Genomic DNA, 21869 nt, shown 5'->3' on the forward strand with positions numbered 1-21869 from the left:
CTTACTCAGCCTTCATGTGACTTGAGACCAATCCCTTGACCTCATCTGTAATGCCATCGAAACACACTACACCTAGGGGGCTGCTGGAAAGATTACATAAAATAAGCATGCGTACGAAAAACACTGCCGAATGCATTGTTACCTAGTTTATTTTAATTGGCAAGACCTTCCCCTTCTGGTAAATAATTGCTATTATGGCTTAATTTATTGATATAAAATGGTCTTGTCATTCACCTGTTGTAATTCAAGTCTGCTTCTCAAGGAGAGAATGAAAGTATCACTTGGCTTGTGTGTTTATCTGTTGATCTCAAATTGATTGATTCTAGGCTGAGGCCTGTTGATGCAGGCCTCATTTTAATAAAACTTGACCAGATTAGAGCAAAGTCGGTCGTTGGGTTAAAGGAAATGTTTAAATGACAAGGAATTCAAAGAAATTCAGGATGTCGGTCTGAGATCCTAATGTGGGACTTGTTCTGTAGTCTGGGTCGCAGACTTACTATTCTGTTGGCCGGGGGCACCGTGGCGGCCCATCCTTGCAGTGGACTTCCAGGTGATTGTGCACTTCTACACATTAGCCACCTGATAACACTGTAATTTGTTTTGACTGATGCTACACTCTTGGGCAGTAAAGGTACTATCAAAGGTTTTTGGGGTTTTGTTCCTTTTTTAGTGTATCCTGCAAGTGCTCTGCCTGCCACCAGTATTCTGGTTTGGAAAATAGCTCTAATTTTTTTTTTTTAAAGGTTTTATTTTATTTATTTGACAGACAGAGATCACAAGTAGGCAGAGAGGCAGGCAGAGAGAGGGAGTGGGGGAAACAGGCTCCCCTCTGAGCAGAGAGCCCATTGTGATGCGGGGCTGGATCCCAGGACTCTGGGATCATGACTTGACCTGAAGGCAGAGGCTTTAACCTGCTAAGCCACCCAGTGCCCCAATAGCTCTGATTTTTAATGAGTGTATCAGAAAACCTATAAATTCTTTCACCTGTTGCTTATGGATTAAAGAGCTGTGAATTTCTTTCGAAGGACTTTTTACCCCTTTGCTGTTGTGTTAATTTTCTGTGAAGCTGTTTTATCCCTGCTTGATCATTGGAGGTTCAGCCTGAGGTTTATGCCAAGTATATTCCACTAAATTCCTTCTTTTTCTCCTTGAGATGATTATATGTAATGATTTTCTTTGTTTTTAAATATCATCCTAAGAAGAGAAGTTAGGAATGACTTGGAATTAGCGTGCTGTGAACATGTTCCTTGATTTGCTCTCAGATATATCCAGTACTTTTCCCTTATGCTGGCTGATCTGCACTCTTGCATCAAGAATTTGTCATAAGCAAATGAATTAAAAATGTGTTATGGCTGAGATTTTATGAGATTTTACGAAATGTTCTCTCAGAAATTAGTGTAAAGCATGAATTCCTCTAGACATTTATAGTTGCTTTTCGTGGTCCTGTCAGTATCAGTGTAGAAGCCGGCTAGCGGGACAGTGTGGTAGGACAGTGTGGTTAGGGCGCGGGCTGGTGAGGCCCTCGGGCTGGTGAGGTACAGGGTACAGGGTGTGGCCTCCTTAGCAGGGATGGAAAGAGTGAAAAAGAACAGCATGCTTCTGGCCAACTGCTTATCCTGCTTCCAGAAAACTTTTCTAGGCCACATTCAGAGAAGAGCGAAGTTATTTTGGAATATTAACTGGGAGGAACGGTCTGTGTGTGCTGTGAGCGTAGTCTTCCATTTTGCTGGACGTCAAAGGAGAATTTGAAACCAGTCAGGGATTTCATTTGAAAAGCCAAGGATTTTTTTTTTTTTCTTTTCTGCTTTTATGTGATGACTTGTGGATACTTTAGTATCTGTTGTTTTCTTTTAGTATTTCCCTAGCCTGTGGATAAGTAGTTAGCTTAAATAGGTTGATAACGCTGGCTTTTCATATTCTGTTCAGATAACTAGCAGAGGAAAAGAAATCAATAATGCTGCATTCGCTGTTAGTTTAAATGTTGGTATTTTCTTGAGGGTAAATCGGGCAGAAGAAGGGAGCTCTCCTAAGAGCACTGGCCCCTGGGCGCTCACCACCCCCACCCTGGCCTGACTCTTACTGGTGAATGAACAAACTGGGTGTTTCACTCCCTTTCTGTGCTCTTCAGGGATGCGCTGCTATTCTTATTTAAAACATTGTGTCAGTTACTAGATCAGGCATCAACATTGGAACATCAGAATCAAATACAATCAGTCTAAAACAAAGGTATCAAATTCATTCATCAAAACTTTCTTTTTGAATTCCTCTCCTGACGGGTAGGTGGAGTAGACCGAGAGAGACGGAGAGAGGCCGCGAGAGACCGCTGTCTAGTTCAACCTGAGCATGAATTTCCTGTCAAACTCATTCACTTGCTTTTTCATTTTCTTCTTAAAATTTCACCTGTCTGGAGTTACTTCCTAGGAGGGAAACACACATAGACAAAGATTTTTTTTTTTTTTCCAGCATCTATTTCTTGTTGTTCATAGAATAATATTAGAGAATAGTTTCTTTATTTGATGTGTAGCATACACTGTCAATAATGGTAATTACCAGAATATTTAAAATTGTAATCCTGTACTTTTGAATATATTCTTTTACAAACTTAAATTGAAACCATGAAGAGGAAAAGGATCCTGGTATTAAAATAAACCTTTACTGTAAAGTCCTTGTCACAGTGCCCCTGAATTCTGTTGTACGAAAAATGAAGTAGCATCGTAGACTGAGGCTAGCCCGAGATGGGGAGCCAGCAGACCTTTCTTCTAGTAACGTGTTCCATGCCTGGACGAGCAGCGTCACCTCTTTGGACCTCACCTGCGAACTGGAAGTCTGGGACTCAGTATCAAAAGTTCCTTATAAGTGCAAAATCACTGAGAGTAATAAGGGGCATTATCTTCCATTCACATGCTTGATGGCAGGATTTCTCACAGCTCTTCGCCAAAGTTAGGGAGCTGGAGACACAACGGTCTAAAACACGGACCCTGTTCTCAGGAGCTTTGTGTCCCAGTGGAAGGAGCCAGGCCCTGTGTCCATACTGGTAGAAAACTTAGAAATGTCATGACATTTGTCTAATTAGTTTATTATATATACTTCAAATCCAACTCAATCTTAGGCAGGAATGCTCATTCTAGACCTAATGATGTTTGCCTTTTCTTTTGATTTTAGGAGGTTGTTTAATGAAAAGTGCCATAGACTGAAAAACGAAACATGAGGGTAGCAGGTAAGATATTTAATTCAGTAGAAAAAGTTTTATTTTTTGCGTAACTTGTTTATTTAAATGGCTAATGGAGAGAGTAAATAATCTTTTTCTAAAATAAGAACAAAGCTGATATATATAACAGACTAAATCACTACTTCACCTCCTTTTTTATGTAGTCAATACATCACAAATTGGACAAACTTCACAAAATTTTTTTAAGTTATGGCTTTAATGTTTGTGTTCTTGCACATTAAGTTTATTTGCCTAATAGAATAAAATGCCCATATAAATAACAATTTTGATAACCTAGTGAGACTGATTTTTTATTTTGCTAAATTCTAGCTTTTTGAGAGAAAGAAATCATGAAGTTTAAAAGCCTACATATTTTCTGTATATGTACTTAAATAGAAACTAGTGTACATGAACAATTCAGTAAAATGTTTGTTTACTTAAGGGAATATTTGCTGGTTCGAGTTCAGTCTGCACAAGGGAGGTTATGTGTAAGAACATCTGTTCCTTAGGCAGCAGATTGAGGAAATTGCAAAACACAGCTTGATGTTCATAGTATTAAGGTAACGATCTTTAAACATTATAAAAAGATGCATAAATAATGGGAGAGGCTGATGACCTCTTCCTGCCTTGATCATGAAAAAGTGTGTGTTCTCCCAGCCCTGCCTGTCCTTCAGCACAGCCAAGACCCCAGAGGAAAGGCACACTTTACCTAGAAATTTCTACTACCTGTTTTGCCAACATAGAAGGTAACATGATTTCTCAAAAGTGAGATAGTCTTTCTTGTAATTATCATCTTCTCACCAGCAAATCAGGTTATTTTCCTATGGGGGGAGCATCTCTTAGAAGTCTCTAACGTCAGGGTGGGTGAACAAACGAGGCCGTGTGCTTCCGTCCTTTTGTAGAGTCAGGTGCAGGTGATCCAACATCATGCTCATTAAGCAGAGATACCCGGGTTCATAGATGGCCTTGTGGAAATTTAGAAATCTGGACCCTTTGGTCATGAACTTACAAAACTATCCTTTTTTGAGTAGCTCTTCAGTTGTTGAAGGAAAATATTCCCAGAAACTAAAAGCTTGTTTTTGGTTTAAAAAATGTATTACAGTGTCTTTTTTTTTTTAAATGATCTTCGAATACGGCAAGACTGAATATTGATAATCACATGTCTCCACATTATTTTTAAAAAGTACATTAATTAAACATGGTGATTGAAATAATCAAAGCAAGTTTTTTCTTCCTCATGTAATTCTGCATTCATTCTTGTTGAAGTTAAATTTTCATTTGGTTCATTTCTCCAATTCTGGCAATTAATTCCAAGGTTAATTGATAAATAATTATTCACTGAGTACTTACTTTATGTTTGGCACTGTTCCTAGTGTAGGTCTTGAAGGGATTGGTTTTGATGAGCAAAGAGAGAAGATTAGCAGTTAATTTATTGCCGTTAGTGTGATTAATCTCTTCTAATTTAAGAAAATCTGGTTGCTTTGAAATATTCTTATAGCCTTTATTTTTACAGTAAGACAATAGTGTCTAAAGAGTATGCTTTTTGGTTTGTGAAAAATAGGGATATACTCAGATTAGTGCAGTCCATGGCTAGAAGGAAGAGAGAATCTTACAGAAAGTTAAGAATGGGGGGACTGTGGTGTGGTATGGTCAGGCCCCTTTATGTCCAGAGTTGGATGGTGACTAGCTCTGGAGGAGACTTCTATGTAACGGAAGTTCTAGAACTCTACCAGTATGGAGGTGCTAGTCTGTGCTAGTCTTCACCTGCCTGCTCCTCTCTGGGACCATCTGTTTATTCTGTTACCAGCACATTTCTCCCATCTCGAACTTCTCCCTGCCTTAGAGCTTTTATAGCCTCCTAGTTCCTCTGATAGTCTGCTGTCAGTGAGTAGGTCTTGGTTGAAGACTCCCTTCCGCTACTAACTAGTTATGTGACCATAGGCGAGTGACCTAAAAAATTTCAGCCTTGATTTCTTTTCTGTAAAATAAAAATGATACCTGGAAAAGCTGTGTAACTGCAATTGTGCTTTTATAGCATTTAGCTCTATGGAAGGCACTCAATAAATGGTGTGTGTGTGTGTGTGTGTTGTATACGCGGATATATATATGTACATGTGCATGTATCTGATGTCTGTTGTGTATATAACTTGTCTAGTGTAGGCTCAGGTCTCACTTGGTTATTGAATTTAGTCTAGAACTTTGATGTATTATAACCTTGATATTTTATTCATTTTAATATTTTAATCTTAAACAGTAACAGTTTCATGTATTTGTGGTAAGGGACAGGGAAAAGTTACCTTTGGTTGCACATGCTCGTGATTGCTAGGAAATGAGTGGTGAAGACTCATGTGATACACAGTCTTCAAGCCTTTGGTCATAAGTGATCACGAAGCAATGTGTCACCTCTCACCATTCATCTGTTTCGCAAACACTTGGTGAGAGTGTGACTATGTCCAGGCACTCTGCTAGATCCTTGGGGGTAAGAGCTCAAAGCCTGTTGGTATTTTGCTCTCTTCTGCACTAAACATGTAAGCAACTTGTAGTTGCTTTTGAAATAAGTGATTTTTGGAGGGGAGAAGATCGAAGCAGGCGGTGTGGGAGTTGATTCGGTTAGTAGTGAGCTTCTTCCCCACCGTCTCATTTCTGTGTTTTTGGAGCGTTTCTAAATAGAAACAAGGAGTTCCGTGAAACCAGCACTTCTCAGTGTCGCTGGCCGTTGGCGAGCATCAGCAGTCCATTCTCTTCCTGCTCCTTGAAGGATGTTGTCCTAGTTGTTTCGGGTTAAGAAATTAGAATGAACATACAGTTCTTCTTTACTCTTCCTTACCTACTGAGTTGAATTTTGGCAGTGTTTTAGGGGAATGTGGTAATTTGGTGTCAGAATGGAGCACCGGGCTCTGTCAGGATCCCTGGATCCTGGGCCTTCTGCTGCTGCTGAGTTACTTGTTATCATGTGCAGTTGCCTGATCTCTGGACTTTTGTGTCCTTAAGAGTGGAGAGATGCCTGTTGATCCCACCTACCTATTCTAGATCAATATAAAGTAAAATTTTGGTAAGAGAGGGCAATGGAGATGGTACAGGCAAATATTAGTATTGTTCCTGAATAATTAATGAGATGCTCTGCGATTCTTGGGGAAGGAGGAGGAGGTTTCTTCCCTGTCATTTTCCATTTCCTTTCCTGTCTTACACTTTTTTTTCTTTCCTAGATTTGCCTAGCTGTGGGAACAAAAGACTAGTCATCGGTTCCTGTTACGCAGTCAGTTAGCTGGCAGTGGGCAGTGCTAACTCTGTAGGGCGCTCAGAAATGGTTAAAGATGGGAAGGTCTGAAAGTCTACGAGTGTGTCTTGATGGAGCGTATCATGTAATTGCACTATGAAGCGTAGGTGACAGGTGCCAGATGAAGTCCTCTGGGATTCGGGGAGGCTAAGGAGAAGGTTGGGTACTCTTGTGCACCATCCCGGCAGCACTGTCGGCTCTAAGAGGCAGGTGTTTTGGTGATAGGACAGTAAACCTGTTTCATTCCACTCAAGAGTTCCTTCCTTAGCATCACGGTTGTTGCCATGGCAGCTCTACAATGTCCAGTGTTTTTGCGTTACCCCTGTAGAGCATTACCTTTAAATTTGGAAAGGATTAAGACTGTAGCTGGTGATGGTGTTCCATTTGCCATGGAACTTTGGTGTAGTCAGCCGGCCCTTGAGAGCAGGTTTGGTTTGTTGTTGTTGGTGGTGTGGTTTTGTTTTCTTCATGAGAAAACTACGCAGATGAGTCAAGCAGTCCTGTGTTTGGGCTGCTAGCCAATCTGATAATTCTTTCATCAGGAAAATCCTCCCTGATCCTGATGGATGATTGGTACAGTTTGTGTTATAACTCCAGTAAAACTAAGATCCAATAGATAAAATTTATTAGTTTTAAGAAATTTTTTTAAAAACTTAAATTTTTTATGAAAATGCATTCATAAAAGTTGTGTGGTCTCACAAGCTCATGCTGACTTATTTCTGCCCTTTTCTAGGTGCTGCGAAGTTGGTGGTAGCTGTGGCAGTATTTTTACTGACATTTTATGTTATTTCTCAAGTATTTGAAATAAAAATGGATGCAAGTTTAGGAAATCTATTTGGTAAGTTCCATTTTTTCTGCCTTTCTTAAGTCTTACTTTTGATTGGTTGTCTATACATGTTTACCAGTTATCAGCTTTGAGTCACTCTGCTGTTTAGTCTGTCTAGAAAAGAAAATGTAATTATATCAATAAGTGTGACCCATTAGAATATTCTAGAATATACAATAGGAAGTCTTAAAATTAATTCGGTATAAAGCATGAATCTTATATTCAACATTCTGAGTAGATTTAATGGGGTCTATTTCATTCATGCCTAGGACATTAATCATGGCATTCTAAATGAATATTCTGGAAGATAACACGCACTATTCAAGTCGGGTGCTAGAAAACTTGGAACCAAATCTAGCTGTCACCTCGCAAGTGGAGTAATGATAATGCATTCTAAATACCAGCCTTAGAAATCCATCTTGCTTTTTTACCTTTATTTCCTCCTGCATCATTTTTCTCTCTTTACCAATTTATTTAATGCTCTATTATAAACATACCATTGTAAGCTACTTTAACTCAGTTTTTAAATAAAATTCTTAAGTTAGAAAAAGAAATTAACTTTTGAAACGTTTGAATAAGGTTTGGTTGAAGCATTGTTTAAGATATTAAAAAATTATGCATGAAAAGTGAGAATATGAAACCTAGAAACAGTATTTTGACCCATGAGTCAGAAATCTTTTGGAACAGCTTTGAGATCTCTGGCATAGTGAGTTTTGCTTTCCATAAATTAGCATTTGGAAAGGATCCCAAAACCTCGTTCACTTCTTCTCACATCTAGTTTCAAGACTCCATGAACCGGTGGTCCTCTAGCTTTAAGATCAAAGGAATCTCCCTGGGATTTCGGTATGCAGACTTGGATTCAGTGTCTGGGATGGGGCCTGAGAGTCTGTATTTCTAACAAGCTCCCAGGTGATGCTGAGGTTTCTACTCCCACGTAACATACTGAGTATCAAGGCTGTAGACAATTCTGTTGTGTAATCATCAGTTTCTGTATAAACATTTTCAGGTGACTTTTCTTAGAATAACTACTTAAAAGTACTTTTTATATTGCACTGAATTCTGTCTTTTATACTCCCCAGTAGTATCAGTGCACTGACCTCCTTCCTGTCTCCCGGGGTGCTCTTCCATACTGACGAGCTCTCAGATAGTTAAACCGCAGTCCTCCTTCAGTCCATCTTTTTTTGTAAGTTTTCATCTTCTCCAATTATGGAATTCCCCATTTTGAACCATTTCTCTCAGTGTACTGGCTATTTTCCTCCTGAACCATCTGTTTTCAACACCCATTTAAAAATGTATCCGGGGGGCGCCTGGGTGGCTCAGTTGGTTAAGCATCTGACTCTTGATTTTGGCTCAGGTCATGATCTCAGGGTCGTGAGATCCAGCCCCCTGTCAGGCTCCACACTGGGCATGGTACCTGCTTAAGATTCTCTCTCTTCCTCTCCCTCTATCCGCCCCCTTAAAAAAAAAAATCTATCTCCCTGTCTATCTCTAGGATCCAGCATTGAGCAGTCATTACAAAGTACCGTGACATTTGACTTCTGCCTATTTCTGTTGCTCTGAAGAGGCCAGTCTGGTGTCCTTTGAGGGCACAGCTGGTTCAGTTGAATAATGGGGCGGAAAAACCCTGAAGGCATAGAGGACTTGTTCAAGGTCACTGGTGAAACAATGTGTATGGCCAGGTCAGCTAAGAAAGATTGATGGTAAGGGAAGAAGATTATGGAGTGGTAGCTTGAGGCAGAAGCACGTTGAATGTTTTTTTCTATTTTGAAGTAATGTAGAGACTCACTTGTCTGTAGGCTTTGGGCAAAGATTCAGGGAATTACATGTCCATGGATGAGACTAAACAAACAAGAAACAGAGGGTCTTTGAAAGAAGGGAGGCAGTGAGGAATTTGAGAGGCAAAGTGGGAGGCTTGGGGGGTAGGGAAGGAAAAAATGAAACAAGATGGGGTCGGCAGGGAGACAAACCGTAAGAGACTCTTCCTCTCACAAAACAAACTGAGGGTTGCTGGGAGCTGTGGGGGTGGGTCCGGAGAGGGTGGTTGGGTTATGGACATTGGGGAAGGTATGTGCTATGGTGAGTGCTGGGAAGTGCGTAGTAAGCCTGATGATTCACAGACCTGTACCCCTGGGGCAAATAATACATTATATGTTAATAAAAAAAAATTAAAAAAAGAAAAAAAAAGAAGGGAGACAATGGGACCATTGGTGCATATTAAAAAATCTACTTTGAGAAAAGGCCCACTGTTTTCAGAGAAGAGTCTCGGGTGAAGCCCCAGCCAGCGCTTGCCCTAGTTTGGCTCTTCATCTCCAGTCCAGACCGTCTGGTGAAACATCACAGGGACGTTCCATGTCTGTGTCTCGTCCGTGGTATCTGCCTGTTTCATCGCCGCCAGAGCAGTTCTCTTGATAGTCATGAACCTTTAGCACTTCCGACGACTGGAGAGTAAAATCAGAGTCTCTGCTTAGGATGTCGCACCCTCAACCTGCCCCAGCCCTTCTCACCTGTTCTCTGCCCCTCCCCTCCTCACCCCGTGCCTCTCACTCCCTGCGCCACGGGTCAGCACAGTGTCCGTAGACACACACCCGGCCTTGCTTCTGCCTGTTCCTCACTCCGCCCATCTTTCTCAGCTCCCCCTTCCTCCGTTAATCCTTCTCCTTTCTCAGAACTGCATAAATGCCCCTTTTGAGATAAATTAGATTTGAATCTCCCTCTTTTCCTATTAGAATGTGTAACTTCTTTTTTGAACTGTTAGTTCCTAATGCATAGTATTTATGTCTCAATTCGGCACTGATTTTATTCTGCCTTACGTAGAATAATGTCATTTATTTTCCATGTATCTGTTTACCCTTCTTAGAGAATGACTCTTAAGGGCAGTAACACCTTGGTGCTTCACCCGGCTCTCGTGCTGGGCTGTGCACATAGACGGTACACGCTGATCGAATGGAGAATGAATGTAGTTTTTTTGAGGATTTTTATTTGAGGATTAGGATTTTTACGTGGGGAGGAACAGTATTTCCAAAGTGGGATTCATTTAAAACTATAATAGTTGAAAAGCCTCTGATAGTCAGCTGTGAACAGAGGCTGAGCTACTTAACTAGGATAGTTATCTCTTAATTTTCATTTTGATTTTTCCTAATTTTGGGAATCTGTAAGGTTATATTGTGTGTTTTAGGTAGTGGATTTGCACTTTCTTAGGGCAGATGGCTTATTTTGGTATCATAGCTGAAGTCATACACTGTATCCACAAAACCTTACTGGATTCCAATTTATTGAGTTGTTGAAAATTTAATTTGTTATATTTTAATTCTCATCATAGAATTAATTGAGCAAAGATGGAGGTAGGGTTGTCTTTGCCATTTGCTTGGCATCGAACTCAATTTACCAAAGGATGATTGATAAGTTTAACTCAACATTAGAATTGTTTCTATAATCAGTATACTGGTGGGTCTGCCCCTCCTGTGAGGTGAACTATAATAGTTCTTTTGGTGGTGAATTTTTCCTTTTTTTTCCCCCCTGTGTGGATATAATAGCTTACTTGATAGTTTTATAAATTTAGATTCAGGTTGATTGGATAGTGCTGTTATAGAAAAAATGAACTTAATTCTAGAATGGAAGAATGAAAAGTGTTCTCACAATTAGTTGAGATTATTAAAATACATTATGATTTTTTAAAAAACAAGTTTTTCACACAACTTTTTGAGATAATTGTGGGTAGATGCACATGCATTCGTGAGAAGTAATACGTAGCGATCCTGCCTAGGATCTTACATAGTTTCTCATATTGGTGACATCTAGCAAACAAGCGATCTACAATGTCACAACCAAGATATCAATGTGGAAACAACATGTGTGTTTTAGTAATGATTACATTTTAACAGTGTTAATATTCAGCATAGATACTTAACTAGTGAATGTATTAAACACATTCTGAATTATTTTTGTATATATAACTAGAGTACTTACTGTTCTATTGAAGTTCTGTTGAGTTGATTTATCTTTACCTTTTCAGATTTAAACCATTGAAATGGTATAAACCTCAATTACTTGACATTATTAAAAACTAAAGTATGAAATCGTCCTGATTTCTGTAGCTTGACTTGTTGAACAGTATTCATTGATGAAACCCAAATCTGAAAAGAAAATTCTAAGTGAATTCATTTTCTCAGCTTATCCGATTAGGAGTAGATAGTAATGATTAAGCCATTAACCTTTTTCTTGAAGAAAGTAAGTGTTCAGATTCTACTTGATATGTTACTTATTTCACAGATATTGGAGACCTTTGTTTTTCAGTCATTTTAAATTATTTTTTAAGAAATGTTCAATGATCATATAAGCTGTAAAAACAACCGGTAATTAAAATTAAATTGAGTTAACGTAAAAAATTCAGCAGTGAGCTTCTTTAGCTTTCCAAAGATACCTTATATCTTAACCATATAAAAGTTCAGTTTATCTTGATGCAATTTAATCTTGAATTATTTATGATAAATTTTCCACATTAAAAATAAAATGGTGCCTGGCTGTTCATTTTCTTAAAATATAAAATTTTTAAACTTAAAAAAATGCAAACCAAATAAAAAAGTGTTTATTATTGTTCCTTAAAGTGAAAAGTTGTATATATTGAAAGAAATTAAGAATTAAAGCTGTCGGGGCGCCTGGGTGGCTCAGTGGGTTAAGCTGCTGCCTTCCGCTCGGGTCATGATCTCAGGATCCTGGGATCGAGTCCTGCATCAGGCTCTCTGCTCAGCAGGGAGCCTGCTTCCTCCTCTCTCTCTCTCTCTGCCTGCCTCTCTGCCTACTTGTGATCTCTCTCTGTCAAATAAATAAATAAAATCTTTAAAAAAAAAAAGAATTAAAGCTGTCAAGGTAGTTGGAGGAATACAAGTTGCAGGGAAAGAGGGATTTTTGCTGACATGCTGTGCTTGTACTCTAATGTGGAGAACATCCTGTTTTATTTGTGAAAATTGATTTGTTTGGCTCTCAGGTGTTAAAATTCTCAGAATTGCAGGCTTAGTAGAGGGCTTTTGGTTTTGATAAAAGATAAAAATTAGTTTTCATCTGGTCTGGAAAGAACAGTCTTTCCAAGAGTTGTTTGTTATTTAAAGATTTTATTTATTTATTTATTTATTTATTTATTTATTGAAAGAGAGAGAGAGAGCGTGCGTGTGCGGTCTAGTGGCGGAGGTACAGAGGAAGAAAGACAGAATCTCAGGAGGACTTGAGCTGAGTGTGGAGCCCAGCAGGGCTCAATCTCAGGAGATCGTGGATGCCCTGAGCTGAAATCAAGATTTGGGTGCCTAACTGACTGAGCCACCCAAGTTCCCCTGTTTCTTGTGTTTTTTTTTTTTTTTTAAACCTTTAGCATCTTTTCTCTTTACTCTTACACAAAGTAAATGGAGGTGAAGTTATGTATTTAAAAAGCCTGATGATTAAGAAACTGGTTTTCCCTAAATCCTATCCCAGTAACATTTTTTGAATTAAATAGCATTTATCCCTCTCTTCTTTTTTTTTTTAATCTCAAATTTTACAAGCAAACTAGTTGGACCATGTTACAGGCTCATCCCTGACTTTTCTTCTACCTCCCTTTGCTCAGCCACACTCTTCTCTGGGCGTTAGCTGATTATTGATGTCTCTGAATTCTGTCCTCAGCCCCCTGACTTTAAATCCAGTGACTTCTCTGGGTAGCCTTATTCTTTGTCAACTTTCCTGTTGGTATCTTCATCCCAGATCTCATTTAGAGCTGGGTTTGAGACTTTCCCACTTGGATCTTCTCCAAGTATCTAAAATGAACAGGGCCAACACAGACTCCCTACCCCTGTCTCCTCACTAAGCTATGAGCATCTGAGTGCAGACATGGTGTTTTTATTCATTGGTTCATGTGAATGAATAAATGAAGACTTCTAAAGCCAAGTGTCCAAGAGGTAAACTTGATTTCTCCCTTTCCATCATCCCTCTGTCTGGTCTGTTCACAAGTCCCGTCAGTGTTGCTTCCTTAGTTGTTCTGAACTGGTTTACTTGTTTCAAACCCACAGTCATTAACCTTTGTTCTAGCTGCTGCATACTGTAGCAGCATCCTTGCCCTTGTGGACCCTTTGCCCTGGGAGTCTTGAATCATCTGCCATCAGAAAGGTTGTTCTGAAAGCTCCCTGTTCTGGCTTCCTGCTCTGAGCAGAACTAGCAGTTTTTATGCATGTGATCAGAGGACCTTGGACATTTCCCATTTTGTGATGCAGCATGAGTTTGGGTGCTAGAGTGAAATAGGACTTTGAAAATTATTTCTGGGGGTGCCTGGGTGGCTCAGTGGGTGAAAGCCTCTGCCTTCTGCTCAGGTCATGATCCCAGCGTCCTGGGATAGAGCCCCACATGGGGCTCTCTGACAAGCAGGGAGACTGCTTCCCTTCCTCTCTCTCTCTGCCTGCCTCTCTGCCTACTTGTGATCTCTGTCTGTCAAATAAATAAATAAATAAAATCTTAAAAAAAAAGAAAACGATCTCTGCCAGTTATTAATTATGACTTGAAGCAAATCAAATCAGCAAACCTCTCAGTTCCCAGTTTCTTTCTCTTTGAAACAGGGATGATGATTGAATCAGTAATACAGGCAAAAATACTTGGTAAGAGCACCCAGCATATATGAATGAGCTCTGTTATATTACCTCTGTTCTAATCCCACTGTCTTTCTTGTATCTTGTTACCATAAGTTAAGCATACCAGAATTTCTGATTTGAACAGTGTTTTTTGGTAAATATCTTAACACATGCGTCTGATGATATGTGTTTGTTCAGGGCAAAGTGAAGTTGAGAATATCTAGTGTTTATGCTGCTAATCGCTCTTTGGGCTTTTATTTTCTTGTTTACAAAAGTGAGAGCGTTGGACCAGGAGATCTCTAGAATTGATGTTTCCCTTACTTTTATGACATAATTAAGGAAATTAAAAGAATGAGCCTAGTAGTCCCAGCACTCTAATTTACTAAGTAATTTTTTTTTCTTCAAGCCTTTGTCCTTATCCATGAATACTTTTTGTACTTCTAGATAAGGCTTGTGTTTTTTTGCTTTACTTCATGCATTAGACTTTCTCCATGTTACCCCATTGTCTTTATGATTTCAGTGGTGCATAATATTCTGAGTGTTTCATAGAGTTAACGAGCCTTCATTTACTTGATCATTTTCAACCCCTTTTAAACATTTACATATTATTTTTCAGCTTTAACTTTCTGTTCTCCAGTTTGAGTTCTGGACTTACAGGAAGTTCTCAATTATCTAAAATAGTACAGAACTAAAAACCCAGGGGCTATTTATAGTCAAACAGCTGACAAATATTTGTGACACCACATACTCATTAGCCAAATCAGGAAGTGGCCGCCCACAGTATTATTGATGATCTGAACTGTTATCCCCTAGGCTGGGATCAGATGTTAGTGCTTTTAAAAAGCTCTAAGTGTAGATGGCCATGTTGAGATCTATTGCATTGAAGTTAAGATTTAATCATAGGGTTCTGGTTTCCTTGGACTGATAAATTATAAAAGTCTTAGTAGTTGACCTTATTTTGTTTATTATACCTAATACATTTCTATTCTAGAGAAATTAAACTCACTACCACCATCCCTCTTGTGTTCCCCATCCCCCAAATCTCCTAGCCTAACCACTGAGATAAGTTCATGTATATACTCCAGGACTTTATGTGCATGTATACACAACACCATACTAGTTACTGAGTATATATTTAAGGTCATTTAAAGGGAAGTTTGAAATAGTGTGTGATATCAGTTACATGTGAAATCTAAAAAGGACAAACTCAGAGAAACAGTAAAATGGTGGTTAGCAGGGGTTGGAAGGGAGGTAAGGGGGAGACTTCGCCCAAAGGGTCCAAACTCCCAGTTATAAGATTAATAAGTTTGGGATCTCTAATGTAGCATGGTGATCACAGCCAATATTACTGTATCATATATGTGAATGTTGATTAGAGAGTAGATCTTAAATATTCTCTCCACAAGAAAGAATTGGTAACTGTGTGAAGGGAAGGAGGTGGTAGCTAATACTATACTGGTTATCATTTTGCAGTTGATAGATGTATCAGGTCAGCATATGGTATGCCTAAACTTACACAGTGTTCTGTGTTGATTATGTCTCAAGAAAGCTGGGAAAAATTTAAAAAGAAATTAAGTTTGTAAGGTATCTTTCTGATTCGGATTTAAATTATAACTAGAAATAAAAATAAAATGTAAAGAAAGAATAAAATGTTCTATCAGTAATAAAATACTACCATCCGTAATTCCTCTGAATAATTGTTTGTAATGAGTTTTGTAGTTACTTTCACATTTTTTCTCTAGAGGGATATATTCTGGGTTTTTTTTTATTGTATACCGAGCAGGAATTCAGGCACTTTAATTTTTATGAGTCTGTTAGTTCCAAATATGTTTAAAAAGTGAACCCTTGACAGTAGCTTTATTCCTTCTAACAAAGAAAACCTTTTCTTTTTTTCCTAGCAAGGTCAGCATTGGACACAGCTGCACGTTGTAAGTATTTCATTTAAATATTTTGCACATGGTTTATTCTGTTTTATCTTAGGCATATGAGGACTTGTATTCAAACAATGGAGAGATTTCAGCTTGAGCAAAATTGAGTTAAAACTTTTTAAGTTACAAGGATGCTGTTTGACTGGACCACTCAACATTCTTGGTATATAACAGTATTCATAATGGATGTTTTGTTTTATTAGTGTTTTTAGTTTCGGTGGTATATAAGTACAGAAAATGTGTGAAAGAAGAATTCCTTGTTAGAAGTAGAACATGAGCAGGTATTCAGTGATGTGTTAGGCTTTTTACTCATTCTAGAGTTAACCATGCGTTGTGAGTGTATGGACTAGAAATGTCAAGCAGCAATTCAAAACCTCCCCCATACTGAATTTGTGTTAAAAGATGTACTTTATATAAGAGGGAGAAAGAGAAAGAGAGCAAGCACGAGCAGGAGGAGTAGAGGGAGAGGGAGAAAGAATCGTAAGCAGACTCCTGGCTGAGCGCAGAGCCCTATGCGGGGCTTAGCCTCAAGACCCTGAGATCATGACCTGAACTGAAACCGAGAGTCTGTTGCTTGACTGACTGTGCCACCCAGGTGCCCCTCCCCATCCTGAATTTTAAAAATAAACTTAAAAATAATTAGAAGGGAGATGGTTGGAGGATGGGCAAAAAAGGGTGAAAAGGAGTAGGAGAAATACACTCCGAGTTTAAAAATTAACAAGCCAGAGGCATAAAAGCTATAGTGTTGAGAATATAATCAGTTCTATTTTGTTAGTGTTGTCTGGTGACAGATGGTAGCTACACCTGTGAGTGTAGCATAATAACATAGAGGATTGTTGAATCACTGTGTTATACCCCTGGAACTGATGTAACCTTGTTTACTAAATTAAATTTAAAACTCTTAAAAAATAAAAAAACTAGAGAAAAATACATTTACCTTCATCAGGATCAATTGCTTGTTTCATTTATGTCAATTATTAGCTTGTTTCCTAGGAAGTTCTGTTTTTTGTTTTGTTTGTTTTGTGGTTCTTTGAAACCCTCAGGGGAAAAGAAAGGCATGTATTTTAAGATATGTATTTGTTCTTACATAATGCTCTTTGTGGTTTAAGATAGGAAACAAACTGATTAGAGTCTAATAATACTTTTTTAAAAAAATTTCTCCCTAAAGCTACAAAACCTCCCAGATATAAATGTGGAATCTCAAAAGCTTGCCCTGAGAAGCATTTTGCTTTTAAAATGGCAAGCGGAGCGGCCAATGTGGTGGGACCCAAAATCTGTCTGGAAGACAATGTGTAAGTATTTATCAGTTTGGAAGTATATGGTATGGTGTTAAATTACAACAAATTGAACCTGAGTTTAATGGATCTTTTGAAAATGTATTGGGTGGGGCGCCTGGGTGGCTCAGTGGGTTGAGCCGCTGCCTTCAGCTCAGGTCATGATCTTAGGGCCCTGGGATCGAGTCCCGCATCGGGCTCTCTGCTCAGCAGGGAGCCTGCTTCCTCCTCCTCTCTGCCTGCGTCTCTGCCTACTTGTGATCTCTCTCTGTCAAATAAATAAATAAAATCTTTAAAAAAAAAAAAGAAAGAAAATGTATTGGGCATATTTTAAAGAAAATGGCAAGCGGAGCGGCCATTTTAAAGAAAAGTGATTTCAGTTTTCATGATACGATTTTTTCTCCCTCAAATTTAAAGAGCCTTAAAATTCTGAAATTTCATAGAAGAGTGACATAAGACTGCAGCATTTATCCAGCTTCCTCTGAAGACCAGGGATTTCCTCTGTGTAAATCCTCTCGATCTGTGCTGTCCCATCTGGTAGCCATAGTCACGTGCGACGCTTTAATCCTGATTCTTAAGTAATCTGGGAAAAGTTAATTCATTTAAATGAATTAAAATTAAAAAGTTAGTTCCTCAGTCACTGTAGCCACATTTCAGGTGTTCGGTGGCTGCCCGTGGCTGGTGCCTGCCCCGCCGAACACCCAGCATTTCCGCCGTCGCAGGAAGTCCCATTTGACAGCGCTGCGCTTGGTAATGAAAGCGCTGCCTTGCGAGCCCTTTGTTTTAACTGTGTGTGAAATAACCCAGTGCTGACCTCCCCCTGTTGCGACACACAGCTGTTTGCCACTTCCCGGAATGGTTTTCTGTACTGAGATGCTCTACCAAGTCAATTTTTAAGTTTTTAGTCTCCTGCCTTAGGGTTGACTGTCACTTGTATGTGAAGTCGGAGTCTGAAATCACAAGCCCCCCTTTTAGTGGGTTGCCCTGAATCTGCTCCTCCCTGGAGAGTGAGGCGGATGAGCTGTGCCGAGCCGCGGGTGTGGTGCAGAGCCAAGGGCGTGGGTGAGATGAGGTTGAGGAATCCCGGCCAGGCCAGTGGGAACTTAAGGGCCCTGCAGGTAGGGAGATGGCATCTTTTTCTGAGTGTTTGAGTCATCGAAGGTTTTCATGATTTCATTTATGTTGAAAAAATTATCTGACTGATGTATAAAATGATTTGAGAAGCAGAATAGAGAGAACAACTGGAAAGCCTTTGCCAGTTGCTTCCAAAGCTCTTTGACTCTGCTCCTCTCCACAATGTAACAGAGTTTTCTTCATGCACATTCACTAAATATATAAATAGATCTAAAAATATGTAAGTAGAAATTTTAATATTTTCCTGCCCATGCCCTGAGTACATGCACACTCATTTTGGGGATGACCAGTCCAGATCAGTGCTTCTGAGTGGGGATGATTTTTCTCCCCGGGGGGCATTTATCAAGGTCTGTAGGCGTTTAGAAAGGTCGTAGCTACAGTGGCTGTACTTGGGAAGGCTGGCGTGCTCTGACGTGTTCCTCCAGTGTGGCAGGACGGCCTTTCTACATGAGTTATTACGTCCATAATGTCATCATAGGCTGATTTTGAGATAGCCCAATATAGACAAAAGATGATATTAAGATTCAGGGGTGGTTATGGTTTTAAGGACAGATTAGATGCATCAGATATATTTTGGAGATTAACATGGATTTCAAACTTCTCATTAGTTTGGAATAGAAAATCCTGGGTATAAACATCAAGTGTCACCAAATACAGAAATTGTAGCTTCTTTTTATTTTGCTTTAGAGAACCCATTATACAGCTTTTATTTTAGGCATATATTCATTTGATTTTCAGTTTACATGAAGTTGATATTATGATAATACCTCACCTTTTATTATAATATTAATGTTTGGTATAGGAATATATAGCAAACTATTTTGATGGATTTATTCATTTGTTTTACCTTGAGAATGTTTTTGACTGTAAGGATCAAGAGGTAAAATCAGGGAGAGTGTATAAGTACTTATATAACCATTTAAAGTATAACCATTTAAAAATACAAAAACCATTCTAAGCTCATAAATAATAAAACAAAACAAAACAAAAAAAAAACAGGCAGTTGGCTAGATTTGTCCTAAGGGCTGTAGTTTGTTAAACCCTGCTCTAAACTAGTCATTTTAAGATGTGGTAGTTAAAACATAAACTAGGCCTTTGAAACAAAACTATGTTCAAAGATGTGGAATCTGTCTACAGATTATATAGTTTTTTCTTTAGATTTTTGTCTGGAGGTGTGGAACGGTGGTGGGGGAACCTTCATGAAAGATAAAAGAAAACATTTCCACTTGTGTTAATAAGACCGGTTTATATATTTATAAATATATATTTAAAAATCTTCGGTCGTTTGTCATTTGCTAGTTACAGGATTTCCCTGCCTTCCAGGTTTTAAAACTTGATTGGCTGCTGCCCTCTTGTGGGAAGCCTGTGCCTCTGTTGCGTGTGTTTCTCTACTTTTGAGACTCAGCAGCATATACTCCATGATGGGGAAGACACTGGGAAATTGTAGTTATTAACTATTAAGACACCGGGGTACATAATTATTAATGTAACAGGTTAATCATAGCTGTTGCTTCTTAACACTAATGATGGAGTTCGGGAATATATTTCTCACAGGAGCAGAGCAAATGCATTTTGAAACTCCCCTCTTTTGGGCGGCACATTTAGGTGGTTTCCTTTCCATGTTTAGTTGGATCACCTTTCAGAACTACTCTTGAATACACATGGAAAAAGTCTATGCTTAATTACATGTAAATTTTAGAGAATGGAAAGTGAGATTTTGAAGGCAGATATGCAATTCATATGGTTAAATAGTTACGTGCTACTAAGCTTTTCAAAATCAAATTTTTATGCTTCTTTTTAAATAGACCTTCAAGTAGAGTTTTTTTTTTAACTCTGTATTTTGAAATAATTATAGAAATCACAAACAATTGCAAAGATCGTATGGAGTAGTTCTGTGTATTCTATACCAGTATCCCCATGATTGTATCTTAATTAGAGTACAGTATCAAAGCCAGGAAAATGGCATTGGTACGGTGTGTGTCATTTTACCGTATGTGTAGATATATGTAGCCAGTACAGCAATTAAGATGCAGAATTCGCCTATTGCCACAAAGATCTCTTTTATACTACCCTGATATCATCACCCCCCAGAATCACTGACCCCTGGCAACTACTCATTTGTTGATCATTTCTATCATTTTGATGCTTTGAAATGTTCTAGAAATAGTATCATAAAATATGTGACTGTATGAGATTGGCTTTTTTCTGTTCATTTTTATCTATTTTTTTTTTTATTACCGCAATTTGAGAGTTCTTGAGATACATTCTAGATATGAATCCTGTTGTCAGATACGTGGTTTGTGGCTGTTTCCTCCCAACCTGTAGCTTGTCTAGACATCATTTTCACTGGGATTTTTTGTAATGCCAAAGTTTGCAGTTTTGATTAGTTCCAATTTATTTATTTGTTTTTCTTTCATGGATGTGCTCTGTTGTTTGTTCATGGATTGGTGTCAGGTCTAAAAATCATTCATGGAGCCATAGGTTTCAAAGATGTTCTTCTGCATGATTTTCTAAAATTTTTACAGTTTTATGTTTTACAATTAAATGTATGATCCATTCTACATTAATTTTTGAAAAAAGAATGAGATGTAGGTTGAGGTTCAGTTTTGGCCTATGAATATCTAGCTGCTTAAGCACCATTTGTTGGAATGACTGTCCTCTCTCCATTGAATTGGTTTTGCTCCTTTGTTAGAAAATAAGTTGGCTAAATTTCGACTGATGCATTTTTTGGTTCCACTTGGCCTTGGGTTCTCTATTCATTCCATTGATTTGTATATTTATCTGTCCACTAATACCACGTGCTCTTGATTATACTAGTTATGGAGTAAGTCTTTATATCGGGTAGAATAATTTCTCCCCCCCCCCCCAATTAAGGTACTTTAGTTTCTTTGCCTTTCCATTTACATTTTAGATAACCTGGCCTCTATGCACAGAAAATCCTCCTGGGATTTTTTTTTTAGGAATTGTGTGAAATCTGTATATTAATTTGGAGAGAATTGACCATCTTTACTATTCAGTTGATGAATATGGCATTTCTCTTTATATATTCTTCATTATCTTCCATTACCATTTTTGTGGGTTTCATCTTACAAGTCCTATACAAGCTTTATTAGATTTATACCTAAGTATCCCCCATTTTTTGAGCAATTGTAGGTGGCATTGTATTTTTTTTTTTAATTATTTATTTATTTATTTGTTTGACAGACAAATCACAAGTAGGCAGAGAGGCAGGCAGAGAGAGAGAGAGAGAGAGAGAGGGAGGGAGAGAGAGGAGGAAGCAGGCTCCGTACTCAGCAGGGAGCCCAATGCGGGGCTCAATCCCAGGACCCTGGGACCATGACCTGAGCCAAAGGCAGAGGCTTTAACCCACTGAGCCACCCAGATGCCCGGTGGCATTGTATTTTTAATTCAGATATTGTTAGCATATAGACACACAATTGATTTTTGTGTGTCAGTCTTGTACCTTGCTAAGTTAATTTATTACTGCTAGGAGTTTTGTTTTTGTTTTTGTAAATTCCTTGGGATTATCCATACAGACAAACATGTCATCTGCAAATAAAGACAACTTTAGTTTTCCTTTCTGATTTGTATGCCTTTATTTTCTTCTCTTGCCTTATTGCATTGGTGAGGATTTCCCA

General features: G+C 38.6%; 1 protein-coding gene across 2 annotated transcripts in view; it reads left to right on the forward strand.

The window, feature by feature from the left end:
• The window catches only part of FAM3C (FAM3 metabolism regulating signaling molecule C), a 53699-nt gene that overhangs the window by 9632 nt on the left and 22198 nt on the right, over positions 1 to 21869 (forward strand). For both annotated transcript variants that reach the window (XM_032304451.1, XM_032304452.1), the window contains exons 2-5: positions 3163 to 3217; positions 7219 to 7323; positions 15794 to 15823; positions 16992 to 17115. In XM_032304451.1, coding sequence (XP_032160342.1) covers positions 3205 to 3217; positions 7219 to 7323; positions 15794 to 15823; positions 16992 to 17115 — 272 coding nt within the window. In that variant the 5' untranslated portion in view covers positions 3163 to 3204. The remainder of the gene's footprint in view (positions 1 to 3162; positions 3218 to 7218; positions 7324 to 15793; positions 15824 to 16991; positions 17116 to 21869) is intronic.

Source organism: Mustela erminea, chromosome 11 (assembly GCF_009829155.1).
Source record: "Mustela erminea isolate mMusErm1 chromosome 11, mMusErm1.Pri, whole genome shotgun sequence".
Taxonomy (NCBI): Eukaryota; Metazoa; Chordata; class Mammalia; order Carnivora; family Mustelidae; genus Mustela; species Mustela erminea.